This window comes from Camellia sinensis, chromosome 1, assembly GCF_055761805.1.
Source record: "Camellia sinensis isolate YWXY chromosome 1, ASM5576180v1, whole genome shotgun sequence".
Classification (NCBI taxonomy): domain Eukaryota; kingdom Viridiplantae; phylum Streptophyta; class Magnoliopsida; order Ericales; family Theaceae; genus Camellia; species Camellia sinensis.
In genome coordinates this window covers 34,989,126-35,004,384 of record NC_138961.1, presented here as the reverse complement: position 1 = coordinate 35,004,384, position 15,259 = coordinate 34,989,126, and the positions used below count along the sequence as shown (strand labels likewise).

Sequence of the window (15,259 nt, the reverse complement as noted above, 5' to 3'; positions counted from 1 at the left end):
GGCCTGTGGGCGGCCCGGGGCGGGCCCAACCCGGCCTGTTGACAATATGAATATTTACATTGACATATTAATATTCACATTAATAAGAGTGTAAAATTGACTTGCGTCCCATGGGCGGCCCGGGGCGAGCCTGGTCCGGCCCGTTGACAATGTGAATATTCACATTGACATATCAACATTCACATTGATAGGAGTATAAAATTGGCCCGTGGCCCGTGGGCGGCCCGAAGCCCGCCCGCTGCCCAGGGCGGGCCCAGCCTGGCTCGTTGACAATGTGAATATTCACATTGACATATTAACATTAACATTGATAAGTGCAAAATTAGCCCGTGACCCGTCGGCAGCCCGAAGCCCGGCCCCGGGCCGACGCGGGCCACGCCCGTTGACAACGTGAATATTCACATTGACATGTTAACATTTACATTGATAAGAGTGTAACATTAGCCCGTGCCTCGTGGCTGCCCGAAACACGCCTACGGTCTGTGGGCGGCCCGAGGCGGGCCTGGCCCGGCCTGTTGACAATGTGAATATTCACATTGACATGTTAACATTCATATTGATAAGAGTGTAAAATTGACTCGCGTCCCATGGGCGCCCCGAAGCCCGTGGGCGGCCCGGGGTGGCCCGAGTTTGGATCCGAGCCTACCCCGGGCCGCGGGCGAGCTTCAGGCAGCGGACAAGTTTTACACTCCTGTCAATGTTAATGTTAACATGTCAATGTGAATATTCACATTGTCACGGGTCGGGCCAAGCCCGCCTCGGGCTGCGATCGGGCTTCGAGCCGCCCACGGGCTGCGGGCCAATTTTACACTCCTATCAATGTGAATGTTAACATGTCAATATGAATATTCACATTGTCAACGGGCTGGGCTCACCCTGGCCCGAGGTCGGGCTTCGGGCTGCCCACGGGTCACGGGCCAATTGTACACTCTTATCAATGTGAATGTTAACATGTCAATGTGAATATTCACATTGTCAACAGGCCGGGCCGGGCTAGCCCCGGGCTGTGGACGGGTTTCGGGCAGCCACGGGGCGCGGGCTAATTTTACACTCCTATCAATGTGCATGTTAACATGTCAATGTGAATATTCACATTGTCACGGGTCGGGCCAAGCCCGCCTCGGGCTGCGATCGGGCTTCGGGCCGCCCACGGGCTGCGGGCCACCCACGGGCTGCGGGCCAATTTTACACTCTTATCAATGTGAATGTTAACATGTCAATGTGAATATTCACATTGTCAACGGGCCGGGCAGGGCCCGCCCTGGGCAGCAGGCGGGCTTTTGGCCGTCCATGGGCCGTGGGCCAATTTTATACTCTTATCAATGTGAATGTTAACATGTCAATGTGAATATTCACATTGTCAACGGACCCGCCCCGGGCCACCCATGGGCCGTGGGCGGGTTTCGCGCCGCCACGGGATGGGGGCCAATTTTACACTCCTATTAATGTGAATGTTAACATGTCAATGTGAATATTTACATTGTCAACGGGCCGGACCGGGCCGAGTTGGGACCGCCCTAGGCTGCTGTCTAGTTTTATACTCTTATCAATGTGAATGTTAACATGTCAATGTGAACATTCACATTGTCAACAGGCCGGGCTGGGCCTGCCCACGGGCCGTGGGTGGGTTTCGGGCAGCTACGAGGTGCGGGCTAATTTTACACTCCTATCAATGTGAATGTTAACATGTCAATGTGAATATTCACATTGTCAATGGGCCGGGCCGGGCCCTTCCCGGGCTGCGGGCGGGCTTTTGGCCGCCCATGGGCCGCGGCCCAATTTTATACTCTTATCAATGTAAATGTTAACATGTCAATGTGAATATTCACATTGTCAACGCGCCGGACCGGGCCCGCGCCCGGGCCGCCCATGGGCCGCAGGCGGGTTTCGCGTCGCCACGGGACGGGGGCCAATTTTACACTCTTATTAATGTGAATTTTAACATGTCAATGTGAATATTCACATTGTCAACGGGCCGGGCCCGCCCTGGCTCGCGGGCGGGTTTCGGGCCGCCCACGGGCCAATTTACATTCCCACAAATGTGAATTTTAAAATATGAATGTTCACATCATTAAATTGCTAATCGTTGAAAAAATATTTATAAGGGTATTAAAATTAAATATAAGGGCATAAGTGTCCAAGAAAATAGTGTAAATCAAGAAAATGGACTTTATGGAATAAAATTATACATACATGAGACTAAATGAGTTAAAAAATTCCTTTATAAACTTCTTAGATTAAAACACTTCTAAATTAAACTTATCAATAAAAATCCCTAAAAAATTCATCTTCATGAGAGTAAAACTCGCAATCTCACCAACCACGAGCCTATCAACCATCACTAGCTAATATATACAACACTCATAATGGAGGATAAATAAAAATCACAAAAATCAAACTTCTCTTTGTAATAGTTTAACTTGCAACCTAACACTATAAAAAGTGTTAATAGGCCAAAAATCTTGATTTTTTTTTTTTACAACTTATCTAAATAATTTATAATTTTTTTATTCTAAGAGTTTTTACCAAATTATTTTGTACAATTTTTATTTAGAAATTATACTTAAGGGCTGGTTTGGCATAGACTATATAATCCATCTTTTTATCTTTTTTCCATCACAACACCTCTCTACTTTTCTGCATATCTTTTCGTAAAAAGATAAAAAATACATTTTTTTAGAACACTCCAAACCAACCCTTAAACTTTTATTTTTTATTATTAACTTTTAATTTGAATTATACCCAACAGGCCTAATCTGAACACACGAGTGATTGGTGACGAAACAATACATCATTCACACATCAAAATTGGCCAGCACACAATATTATGCATGACAATAATAATTTCAGAAAATTACAAAATATAAAAAAATAAAAAAATTATAGGTTTGAATTTTGTAACAAAATAAATCTTGTTGTAGCTATCATAACTTATAATATATAGTTACATCTTTTAAGAAGAGCTCTAATTTTTAAACTTAAATAACACTACTATTTGAATAAATACTGGATATAAAGCGTTATCCAATCAACAACTTTATAGTTTTCTGTTAATCGATGTTATCATGCAAGATGGTATTATCGTTATGCTCAATATTTATTCTTAAAATTTTACACCGAAAAAATAAAAAAATGCAAGCTCGATTGAGCATATAAGGCAACACATATTCATGTTTATTTGGCTGATTAAATTGGATAAAATTGTTAGTGATGAGATGGTCAGTGAAGAGATTGTTAATGTGAAAATTGTTAGCGAGAGAATTAAGTAAAAGTGAATTCACTATGCTTGGTTACCACTTTTCAAAAACACTTTTTAGAAAATTCTACTTTCTTATTTCTCGTATTTTTTTGTTTTTATTGAATTTTTTTAATATTTTGAGCAATTTTTTTAATTTTTAGACATACCTAACATAAATATATCTAAAAAGTAAAAAAAAATTTGAAAAAAACCTTTTAAAAATTCACTAAATACAAAAAATATAAAAAAAAAAGAGAATTCAGTACATTTTTTGTATTTTTATGTGTTTATTAATTTTTAAAAATATTTTTTCACAAATTTTTTACTTTTAAGATACATCTAAGTAAGGTGCATCTAAAAAAGTAAAAGAAATATTTAAAATTTTAAAAATATTAACTAAAAACAAAAAAATACGAAAACCAAAAATACAATTTTCAAAAAACTTAATTCAGAAAATTCAAACCAAACATACTGATTTGTTTTGATAATAATAGAAATGATGATTAGTAATGAGATTGTTAATTTTTTTTTATATAAACTTAAAAAAAAATTACTATATTAAAAAAATTCTAAAACAAATATGATTTTTTATTTTTATTTTTATTTTTTACAAATAACACATTGCACTTGAGTAAAAAAATAATAAAAAAATAAAATGGCACCTAATCCCCTCGTGTTTTTTCAATTGCAAACATTCTCCTGCTTTGTTAGGATTCGTTTGGGAAGTGAATTAATTTTTTAATATTTTGATTTTTTTAATTATTTTAGTTTGAGATTAAAAAATCTCGTTACGAAAGGATTTTTAAATTTTTTTATTTTTTTATGAAAGAAATAATATAATAATTATGAATTAGATGTGATATTTTATTTTATTAAATTAAAAAAATTATTTTATTTTTTTATGATTAAATAGTTTAAAAAAACAAAAAAAAACTTCAAACTTCTCAAACCAAACCTTAATATGGGGGTGTTTGGTGTGGCTTAATTTGAGCAGATTATAGCTTTTGGCTTCTAAAAAGCTATTACAGACTGTTTGGTCTGGCTTAAGGCCAACTACTTGAGCTTCTACAGATTTTTTTCTTACATAAAAAAGTTGAAAATCAGAAGCAGCTTGGAGCAGCTTCGCGGATTGGGATTATGCGGAGGGGTGTCGACACTACAACAAGTTGGGTCTTGAATGACGAAATTTTTTTGTCTTCAAAGAGCTAATTTCGTCACTATAGATATTTGTGAGGAAATATTTTCGTCACCAGTTTCGTCATTGAATGTTTGTCACTAAAAACCAACGTGACGAAAAATAATTTCGTCACCAATGAAATTACTTCAGTGACGAAATTTTTTGTCACCAATAAAACAACATTTTGTCGCAAAAAATTCTCATTTTCGTCACCAAATAGTTATTCAGTACCATATTTATAACTTTAGTTGACGAATAAATTTGTCACGCATGTTGATCATTGATGAGGAAATAATTTCGTCACAATAAGATGTAAAGATGACGAAATTTTTCGTCTTCAAAAGTCATAATTTTTTGTCACCAATAAAACAACATTTTGTCGCCAAAAATTCTCATTTTCATCACCAAATAGTTATTTAGTACCATATTTATAACTTTAGTTGACGAATAAATTTGACACGCATGTTGATCATTGATGAGGAAATAATTTCGTCACAATAAGATGTAAAGATGACGAAATTTTTCGTCTTCAAAAGTCATAATTTTTTGTCACCAATAAAACAACATTTTGTCGCCAAAAATTTTCATTTTCGTCACCAAATAGTTATTCAGTACCATATTTATAACTTTAGTTGACGAATAAATTTGTCACGCATGTTGATCATTGATGAGGAAATAATTTCGTCACAATAAGATGTAAAAGTGACGAAATTTTTCGTCTTCAAAAGTCATACATGGGTGACGAAATATATTTCGTGACAAATATATATATACGTGATGAAATTTTTAGTCACCAAACAACAAATAAATAAAAACTTTCATATATAAACTGCAGTAAATTGTCACAAAAAAGTTTATTAGTGACGAATAATCACTTTGTCATAATAACAAGTACAAATGACAAAACAAATTCGTCACTAAACTTGTTCCATATTTTATATTCAATTTAAATTATTATTTCATAAATATCCCTGCTCATATCCCAATAGCCTTTTAATTGTACTAAGAAATCCACTAGCTATTATACATCACTCCACAAAAAAATTCACTAAACCATTTATATTATAAATCAAAATATATCCATCAAACAACTTTACTAATAATCCATTAAGTATCACAAAAAAACCATCAAAGCAAATCCCAAAATGAACTAACGTGGAGTCCACAAAAAAAAAATCAATACTCAATCTTGATTTGCAACTACAACTAAGCATCAGTTTAGGGAAAAAAATTCAACAATTGATCTTCATTTGCAAGTATGCTTCCGAACGTCATCAAAACCAATCTGCAAAGAAAATAAACAAGGCAAACATTAATATATTATCAATTACATCTAAACTCATATATAAATAATTTTATTTTATAAACCAATTTAGTAGAAATGCATATAACAATTCAAAACTTCAAAGAGTTGAGGTGATCCTTGATGATAAAGCAACACGGAAATAGAGACTTAGTTGATGAGACGTATTACAAGCAGCTGGTGGGTAGTTTAATGTATCTCACAGCCACGAGACCGGACATGATGTTTGTAATAGAGAACAAATAAAAAAGAAAAACATGGTAGTATTTTGCACATATTCAAATATACAAGTGCCCTTTATGTTTCACAAAATGATTTTGAATCCCAATGTAATTGAGCGTAATTGCCTCAAATCATTTAAAATCACTGCAATGCCCAATATGACTTAACAAATATGCACTTGAATACCACTCCTATAAATGATAGAAAATTGCAAGCTAATTGAATTCGTACTCCTAGACCTTGAAATTGCTCCAATACTGCCTATAATTTGACAAAGTACATTAAGCACTATAGCCACAACTGATTCAAAATGTGCTACAGGCTCCGTCTGTTTTTCAGGTCACAATTGAAAGCATTGTGAATGAGGGGATGTATTAGAAGCAAACATGCCATAATATGTCCGTAGGTGCAGCATCTTGTCAACAATGCGTGCATATTAAAGTTCTTACCAAAAATACATCAAGCACCAACCACAGTTCATCAAACTAGTTAAACCAGCCAAATCTTACCATAATTACAAAAAACATACAGGGACTTTCAACTTCTTCGAAGCTTTTAAAATAAATCCTTTTGAATTGATTTACAAATTTTTTTGAAAATAACTAATGATCTGAAAACTTTAGATTACTTCCGTAATGATAATATAAGCTATTTTTTTTGTCAAAATCAAATACTTTTTCCACTATAATCTATTCTCACACTTCCTCGAATCACAAAATTCTTAAAAATATCTTTCAGTATACAAAGGTAAGTTAATAAATCTAAAACCTGCCACAATGCAAAGGCAAGGGATAATCCAATCCCCACACAAAACGAATCACAAGGGGTCATAGATGAATTCTGTAAGATATCTACTTGCTAATAATATCTGAGTATTCATCTGAGAAAAGTAAACAAACAATAAAATTTGTAATTGTAACACTATTCTCTTTGCTTTACTTTTTCTCGGTCAAAAATTTTCAGTTGAAGCAAATGGTGTAGTTAAGAATGCCTCAGCAAAGGCCAGCAAACATAAATCTAGGAATTAAGACAACATAATAGTCAATACAAGCATAACTTCTCATTTATAAACCTTCAACAATAGTTAAAATTTTGGTGGTCTAGAATTGATACTTCAACAACTAGGCAGTGCACTCTCTGAGATCATCAATCGTTGCCTAAGAAGCATGAACATGGACACATGACCCGACATGGACACTGACACAGTAAATTTAAAAATTTTAAATATATATATATATATATATGTATGTATATATATCTGGAGACAAGACGTGAGCGACACACAAAATATATAGTTTACACATTTATAAGCACATGCTGTGCATGGAGACTGCTGCGGTGGAAAAAGCAACAACACTCAAGCCTGGTGAGGAGTGGAAAGGAAGGCAGGAACTCTCTGCTGCTCCTTCCAGTTATTGCAGTGGGCAGCTTGATCCTCAGAGTCCTCCATAGCAGCTAAAATGTCCATTTTCTGGTCTAAATACAGTACAGGTACTTTGCCGACTTTATTATTATCTTTTGTTTAATCATCTCAAATATTGGTTTTTAAAATATTTATATTAATCTGTCAAATAAAATTGGGAAAAGAAGATTGCTTATGGGCCCCTTTGAGATAGCTTTTGCTTATGCATAATTGGTTTTCTTTGGATGCCATGTTCAGAAGTCTTAGTAGTTGTCAATAGTGACTATCTGACCATTTGGTTTATGGAATGCCAAGTCATTTATCTATTTTATAGCGATATAATATTTGATTATAAATTAGATACATAAAAATTTCAACCAAATAATAATCTACTATAAAAAATGTATTTTTTGTGCTTTTAAATGTGGAAAAATGACTAGATAGGCATATGCCTCGCACACACACACATAAAAAAACAAAACAAAGAAAGCTTATCCAAATTAAAGTCCAAATCATATCTAGCACAGACAATAGCAGATGTGTTAATGTTGGCATACATATGACTTGTTTGACAAAGGAAACTCATATGAAAGTGAGCTGGAACAAGCAGAGACCAGGTTGCAGACTCAACTGCAACAAAACACCAGGCCACAGCCCAAGCCACAGTGGCTGCAGCCTAGGCCACAAGCTCAGAACAGAGCAATATCAACTGCAGCCTAGACCATTTCTCACATATGTTACTTGAATGATTCATGTACAAGCCTCTAAATACACCACAAAATTATGTAAGTACTCCTAAAAATTCATTTAAATTACAGTCCCCTTAAAGTACAATTAAGCGAGTTGGTAAGTGAGTATGTTTCTAGTTCGAATCTTCTTCTATTTGCGCACTAGTTGATGGTGTGACTATTAAACCTCAAATTTATCATATGGAATGAGTCTAGATGAGTTCTCAATTTTAAAAAGAAAAGAAAACTTAGGGTAAAAGCCCTTAATCCATAAGAAATCAATTGTTTCAGTAAGCCCTTAATCCATGAGAATGAATGTTAAATCAAATTAAAATACCCTAAATCCATGAGAAAATATTAGTGTTAAATCAAATAAACCCTAATTCCATGAGAAAATACCCTAAATCCATGAGAAAGTAGATGTTTGAGTGTTAAATCGAATTAAAATGCCCTAAATCCATGAGAAAATATGTGTTAAATCAAATAAATCCTAATTCCATGAAAAAATGACATAAATCCATGAGAAAGTAGATGTTTCAATGTTAAATCAATGGGAAGTAGGTGTTTCAGTGTTAAACAATTAAGAAGTAGGTGTTTCAGAGTTTAATCAGAAGATTCTTTAGATATAGAGAAAAAAAAAAATTGAAAGATTCATACCTTAAACAAACCAGATTCTTCTAAAGTACAACTATGGTGAGCCCTAGGGAGGAGCAGCGCTTGGGGAAGAGGCAGAAGGAATGCCGTGAGAGAGAGAGAGAGAGAGAGGAGAGCAAAAGAAATGAAGGAAAGTGAAAGAGGATTAAGGTTGAGCATAAAGAACTGAGATTGAGCTAATTCATGTGTAGTAACAATGTTGTACAATTCTGTCCACAACTTTTAGGACCAAAGAGAGAGAGAGCAAATACTACACACCCAAAAAAATTTCAATAATCAAAAAGCTTCTATATATGGATGAGAAATAAACCAACATAGATGAGCCAAAATATCAAGCTAAGATTAATTAAAAACAATTTTTACTATATATTGTTGTAAAAGCCTGAAGGAAAAGAATTTTACTCTTCAGTTTTAGAAGCCATAGATGAACAGTACATGAACCTGCAACCTAAAAATGACGGAAGAAAACAATTTCAATTTGCAAGGCAGAAATAACATTAAAGGAAAGGTACTTTGAGAGTAATATTGAAACATAATTCAAGTGCACAATATTTGCAGAAAATAACCGTCTATACTGACAAAGCAACAAATCTCTTCAAGTAGTCTTTAGCTAGTTTGGGTTTTAGATCTTACAATCTTTGCAATGCCAACATCAGCATCACTTTCAAATGAAACAGCAACTTCATCCAAGATTGGAGCCAAGTTTTTGCAATGACCGCACCAGGGTGCATAAAATTCCAAAGGAACTGTGTAACAAAACCTAACCACATATCAACATGAATTGACTGATAACATGACAATCATTAAGATCTAATAAATTTTTCTTGGTTTCTGAGCTCTAAATCAATTATAAAAAAACAATCCAGAATTCTAATTGACATAAGGACCACATAAAAGGCCAAACACCAATCCCAAGTTACTAATATGGATACGAACAAATAAAATGTTGAAAAAACTACAGTTAATACATACCATTTTCCCCAGAGTTGAAAACATTGTCCTGAAGGCTGTCAGCAACAATAAATTAATCATTATTTATAACTATATAGTAGTTGAAAAAGATTTATTATTAAGAAAATTAAAATAAATTCAGTAATATATACAACCTATATGGAAAGTCATACTCATTAAAAGGATTTAATTAACACAACACTGACATACCTGCCTTTGGGTTGAAGTAATTTACTACGACAAGCCACAAACTCCATGGGAGAGATCTAAGATTGAACCAATTTCTCCAACCAAAAAAAAAAAAAAAAAAAGAACAAAAAAACAAAACAATAAAGAAAAAACCTAGCCATTGTGGCATTTTATCAAACACCTAGCAAACACAATCAGAATATCATGAGACTTTATAGTGTGTAGAATCAACAACAATCCATTCAATTCAATGATTATATTCACTACTACAAAATTATAAATAGATCACACCTTTTATGCGTAATGTATGTTATTTAATCACACATTTTAAGTTTTGTCAAAATGTGATCTTTGAGAGTGTGATTAAAAAGGATCATTTATAATCACACGTTTTAAGTGTCATTAAAAGATGATTCCATCACACATTTTGCATGTGATAATAAATATTTAGATCACATCTTTTAAGTATGATTAATAGCATTTAGATCACATCTTTTAAGTGTGATTAATAACTAATAAAACCTGTGATAATAAACATTTATATCACAGATTTTAAGTGTGATTAATAATGAGATAAGATCACACATTATATGCATTTCTCATCACAGTTAATGCGTGTGATAAAAAAAGGGGTTCGGCGTATTTGAAGAATAATCAATATTATTTTTGTACGCGTACTTGAAGAATGCAATACACAATATATACTATCATTTGAATCACAACCACATATTGAATGTAATAACGTTATATATTTCATAAATGAAAGTTAAATGTTTAAAAGTATATACAAAGGAATTAATAAAAAGTTTTTAACTATGATTACATATATTAAAAAATGAAAAAACTTGAAGCACAAAGTTCTTGAATTCTTTGACCATATTTTGCATCTTTCCAAGCAATTTCTGACCTAAAAAATGAAAACACAAATTAATTCAGAGAGCGCTAGAAGCATAGAATAAATTTACTGTTTGTAGAGACTATTCTAGTAGAAAAGATAAAGTCAGACATTTTCTTATCACACTGACTCTTCATCTCCTACATCAACACAAAAGGAAGAACCATTTTGATTGTTACTAGTATAAAATGTTTGGATTACCATATAGATATTATATATATATATATATATATAGAATTAACAAATCCAAAATAAAAATCTTTAGTGCACGGCCAGATATTTTAAAGTTATAAAACCAAAATAAGAGCCAATTATGGCTTAAATATAGTGAGTGGGGGGAAAAACCACTTTTCAACGCTTCTGTCCTCAACTAGTGAGAAAGTAAGCTCACTTGTCCTGGGAGAGGAACACAAATGACCCCATGGTTCTTTGCAATTTTTCATTTCACAAAGTTGGTCAATCTAGTATAAAGTTCAAACATCATGTCATAATTTGTTATTTGATTTGCAACTGATGTTTATGCATTTTAATTAGGTTTGGAGTTCTTATTTGTGAGATATTATGCTCTCATAATTTGTGTATTTTTTGTCTTAAAAAAACTATATGTGAATTTGTGAGGGGGTGTTCCTTCTTGCCTTGAAAATAGATGTTGTCTAGTTGTGGGGAATGTGTATGGATACTGTTTCACAAGGAATAAGTTTTGCATCCACTAATAGCAAAAAAATAGAATGAGCACTGCTATGAAAATCTGTCTACATGACAAGTTTCAATTACAATACTTATAACCTAGATGCTTATGGCAATGTCAATGAAGATTTCAGCAAGGAAATTACAAAAATCAAACAAGCCATCTAAATACAAAGGAAAGAAACATAATTAGAACAACCTTTAGGATTTGCTAAGTTTAGACCAACTAACTAGTTTTCTTGACATGACCATAATGCTGTTTGGAAGCTTGGAAAAAAGAAGATAGAGAATATAAGAAATTCTGAGTATCACATCAAGTAGGTTGCTAATCTTTGGACTGGAAAATTTCTATCAAATTCAGGCAACAAATGCATCAAGATTTCACTATGTCAAATGATTCAAGATTTTGGTTGGCAAAGTTCAGTTCAATTTAACAGAATTATGAGGATGAAAGGATTATTAAGTAGCATCTAGAGAAACAAACCCTTGGCAGCATCATAACCCAAACTAAGATCATCTTACTCCAAAAATGAAATGTAATTGGCCATCAAAAATGAAAAAGACAAACTTGCCTGGAACAATTCCCTTTTCCACAGCTGCTCTTGTTGCTTTTAAAGCATCTGTAACCCGATCTTTCCTTTCTCCAACTTCTGCCTTGCCAGCCTTTCTAACCTGAAAGAATAAGACTTGCAATGAAGTCATTAAAATACGTGCAACAGTAGAAATTCAGTAAATATTTACCTTGAAAACAGTAACACCGCCAGATAGCTTTGACAATCGCTTATGTGCTTTCTCTTTGTCAAAAATAGCAGTACTCTTCTTAATGGCGGCCCTTAGCTATTCAAATATATAAATAGTATCTCGTTAACATTTTTCTATGCAAATCAATGGCTTTAAGACCCTACATGATAACATGGGAATTCTATGTCTCTTCAATTAAGTACTTGAGAACATTTCTTTAGTAAAAACCATAACTCTAATTAAAATCAAATCCAAGAAAAAAAATTATTATCAATATTTAGTGCTCAAATTAATGGTTAGGAAATAGATTTCTCCCATGAAATGGAAGTTTTAAACTATAAACATCGTGTGTTGACCATGGGTATTAGGGAGGATAAGGCCCATCTTCCCTATTAACTTCAAGCACTTCCTACTACGACCATTCAAATTTCCACAAAAAAGATATGTTGCAGCACATCAAGCATGGAATTACACTATTATGTATTTAGCACAAAAAATGAATGCTAAATAGTACCTGCACAGGACAAAACAAAACATAAATCTTTAAAAGGAAACAAGTGCATACCTCTAACCACATGGATGTTTTCACCACTTTTTGGATTCCATATTCTCAAAGTTGCATCATTAAAACCAGTACAAATTGTTACCTAAAGTTACCAGGAAGTAAAACACACAGGCATAGATAAAATTTAGTTTCTGAATGAAAATCCTTAAATATACAATTTCTATTTTGTTGTCACCAAAAGTAGGATAGTGCCATCAAGTGTAAAATCACCACAAGTCACACTACTAGCATGACTGAAAACAGATTAAGATAGGCACTTTTGTCAGCATTCCACATCCAAACAGTGGAATCCTCCGAACTAGCCAAGACCAAATGTCCTTTTGGATGCCACGTGACCCACTGTGTAGGCAGATAGTTCATACTCAATCTTCATATATTAACTATGTGACAAAAAACACTAAGAGTAGTCATAAAATCTCACCTCAATGCCCCATTAGGACCATCAAGTGTACACTTAAGATTCCCAGAATTTATGTCCCAGATTTTAACAAGTCCATCAAAACTTCAAGATGCAAGCAACTGTCCATCAATACTAAAGGCTAAACTAGACACATATTGTAGTGACCCTAATTTTTGTAATATATTATTAGTAATTATTTCAGTTAAACCTTTGAATTTTCGCTTTCTCACAAAATAGAATTCTACATTCATTAATTATATACTAATAATAAATATTTTTGGTTACAAAATTTCATTTGGCATCCTTACACTTATTTTGTATATATATATATATATTTAATTTTGTACCAGTTATTTATTATATGATTTAATATATGCTATAAATCCCTTAAGTGTGTCTAATTTGATTCTTTGGGGAAGGGGTGGCAAATCCATGCTCCATCAGTTCCTTGTAACTCCCATGCTCCTTTATTCCCTTGTAACTTGTGGGAATCTCACCAGAACACCACACTTCTTTTGCACAGAGGGGCCAAACATGCAACCCTATAGTTCTAATTTTTCAGTCTATATTATGTATATATATTTTCACCTCTTTTAGCCCCTCATCCTCGTTTGTGAGCTGCTGAAGCAACAGGAGTAGAGAGTTTGAGACTTAAAAGAAAAAAAAGAAAGAACAGAGAGAGAGAGAGAGAGAGAGAGAGAGAGAGAGAGAGTAAGGAAGTAGAACTTGAAAGCTAGCTTCATAGTAAATTACACACCCCTCTTCTCTTCTCTAATCCTGCTTACTCTTCTTAATCTACCTCCTAGCATGTCCCGTGTATGTATGAAATGTTGGTATGCTTGGAAATGGGGTGTAAATTTAGGTGTTAGTATGAATAAGTGATGCTACCTTGTATTTTCTGCTGATTTCATGACTGCTGCAACTTTATCACTCTTGGAAAAATATCAAACTTACTTCTTTTTCAAAACTGAATGTAGGGGATGATCTTTGAGGTATTTAGAGCATGTGACATTTTTTGTAGCCCCTAATTAGACGTTTTTATTGTCTAAACAATTTTTTTAAACAATCTAGCCCTGTGTTTCCAGAAAACAGTCCACTTCGTGTATTTAAAAAAAAAAAAATAGAAATCTAGAAAAATCATCTTAGGTTGGTTCTTATGTCAAAACTTAGCATTTTTAGTCCTCTTTCCAACAAAATTTATTTGAGTAAAAGTTATTGGGTAGATTGAGAGAAACGCTCATTTTCCTAATAGTGTGTTAAATCTGGACAGAATATGGTGTGTGGCCTATTGATAAAAATTCTAGTTAGGTTATGCAAATTCTGAAATTGGAAATGAAAGTAAACTTATTATTCTATATTTCTGTTAATTTTCAGAACCTAAAAAGGTCAAAAGTATTTTTACCGACCCAATCCTTTGGCTCCTATACTAATCTAAAAATATGTTACTTTTTTGTGTCAAGTGTTCCTGAGTGCTTAAAAGCATGCCAAATGTGGTTTACTTGCCTTACCATGCTTGTATGTATTAGTGTGTTATATTTCATCCCATATACTTGCCTTACATTCATGTATATTATTTGATTCAAATCTAATTATATCAACCAGGGCAATTACCTTTATATCACAAGAAACCATAACATTGGAATGGTGAGAACGCATTGGACCACCTTAAGAAACTCAAATTAGAAGTAGATGAATTCCTCTAATCAATATTACAAGAATCATACAGCATACAGTACGAATCATACAACATACAGAACAGATCAAGCCTCTGCATAGAAAAAAACCCCTAAATCTAGAACAAAAATCAAAACACATTTATTCATTTCACAGAAATCAAGATTCTATAGCATCAAAAACAAAGTAAAAACCCTAGAGCTAGAGTGAAATGGGGAAATAGAGAGAGAGAGAGAGAGAGAGAGAGACCCCTGAATCAAAATCGATGGGAGGCGAGACGGTGTACCGACTGTGGCAATAAGACGGTGAGACATAGGGAGGGACGGTGATCACTGTCGATGAGAGGGACGATGAGCGATATGAGAAGGAGACCAAACGATGCTCTGTTGTTTGGTTTGTTCTTTGTGTATGTATCATGCATACAGAGAATAAA

General features: G+C 33.9%; 1 protein-coding gene across 4 annotated transcripts; it reads right to left on the bottom strand.

The window, feature by feature from the left end:
• Positions 1-5,471: 5,471 nt before the first annotated feature.
• LOC145793213 (protein disulfide-isomerase-like) lies at positions 5,472-15,233 on the bottom strand. Of its 4 annotated transcripts, none has more exons than XM_082875973.1 (10): positions 15,076-15,233; positions 12,753-12,834; positions 12,188-12,283; positions 12,019-12,118; positions 9,886-10,771; positions 9,697-9,731; positions 9,358-9,470; positions 9,127-9,172; positions 8,728-8,810; positions 5,472-5,700 (listed from the first exon to the last, which is right to left on the bottom strand). In XM_082875973.1, the coding sequence occupies exons 5-10, from the start codon at positions 9,930-9,932 to the stop codon at positions 5,662-5,664; spliced, it is 363 nt and encodes a 120-aa protein (XP_082732099.1). In that variant the 5' UTR covers positions 9,933-10,771; positions 12,019-12,118; positions 12,188-12,283; positions 12,753-12,834; positions 15,076-15,233; the 3' UTR covers positions 5,472-5,661. The 4 variants fall into 4 exon arrangements, with proteins under 4 accessions (XP_082732099.1, XP_082732103.1, XP_082732115.1 ...); XM_082875977.1 differs by having other exon boundaries at positions 12,188-12,278; XM_082875989.1 differs by lacking the exon at positions 8,728-8,810.
• Between the last annotated feature and the right edge of the window lie 26 nt (positions 15,234-15,259).

What these genes read in the sequence shown, in the direction of transcription:
- LOC145793213 (XM_082875973.1), bottom strand. Translation starts at nt 9,932, where the DNA reads ATGGAGTTTGTGGCTTGTCGTAGTAAATTACTTCAACCCAAAGGCAG. An exon ending in ATGTTGGCATTGCAAAGATT is followed by an intron (nt 9,173 to 9,357) that starts GTAAGATCTAAA and finishes CGTCATTTTTAG; the next exon opens with GTTGCAGGTTCATGTACTGT. An exon ending in ATGGCTTCTAAAACTGAAGA is followed by an intron (nt 8,811 to 9,126) that starts GTAAAATTCTTT and finishes TCTCTCTCACGG; the next exon opens with CATTCCTTCTGCCTCTTCCC.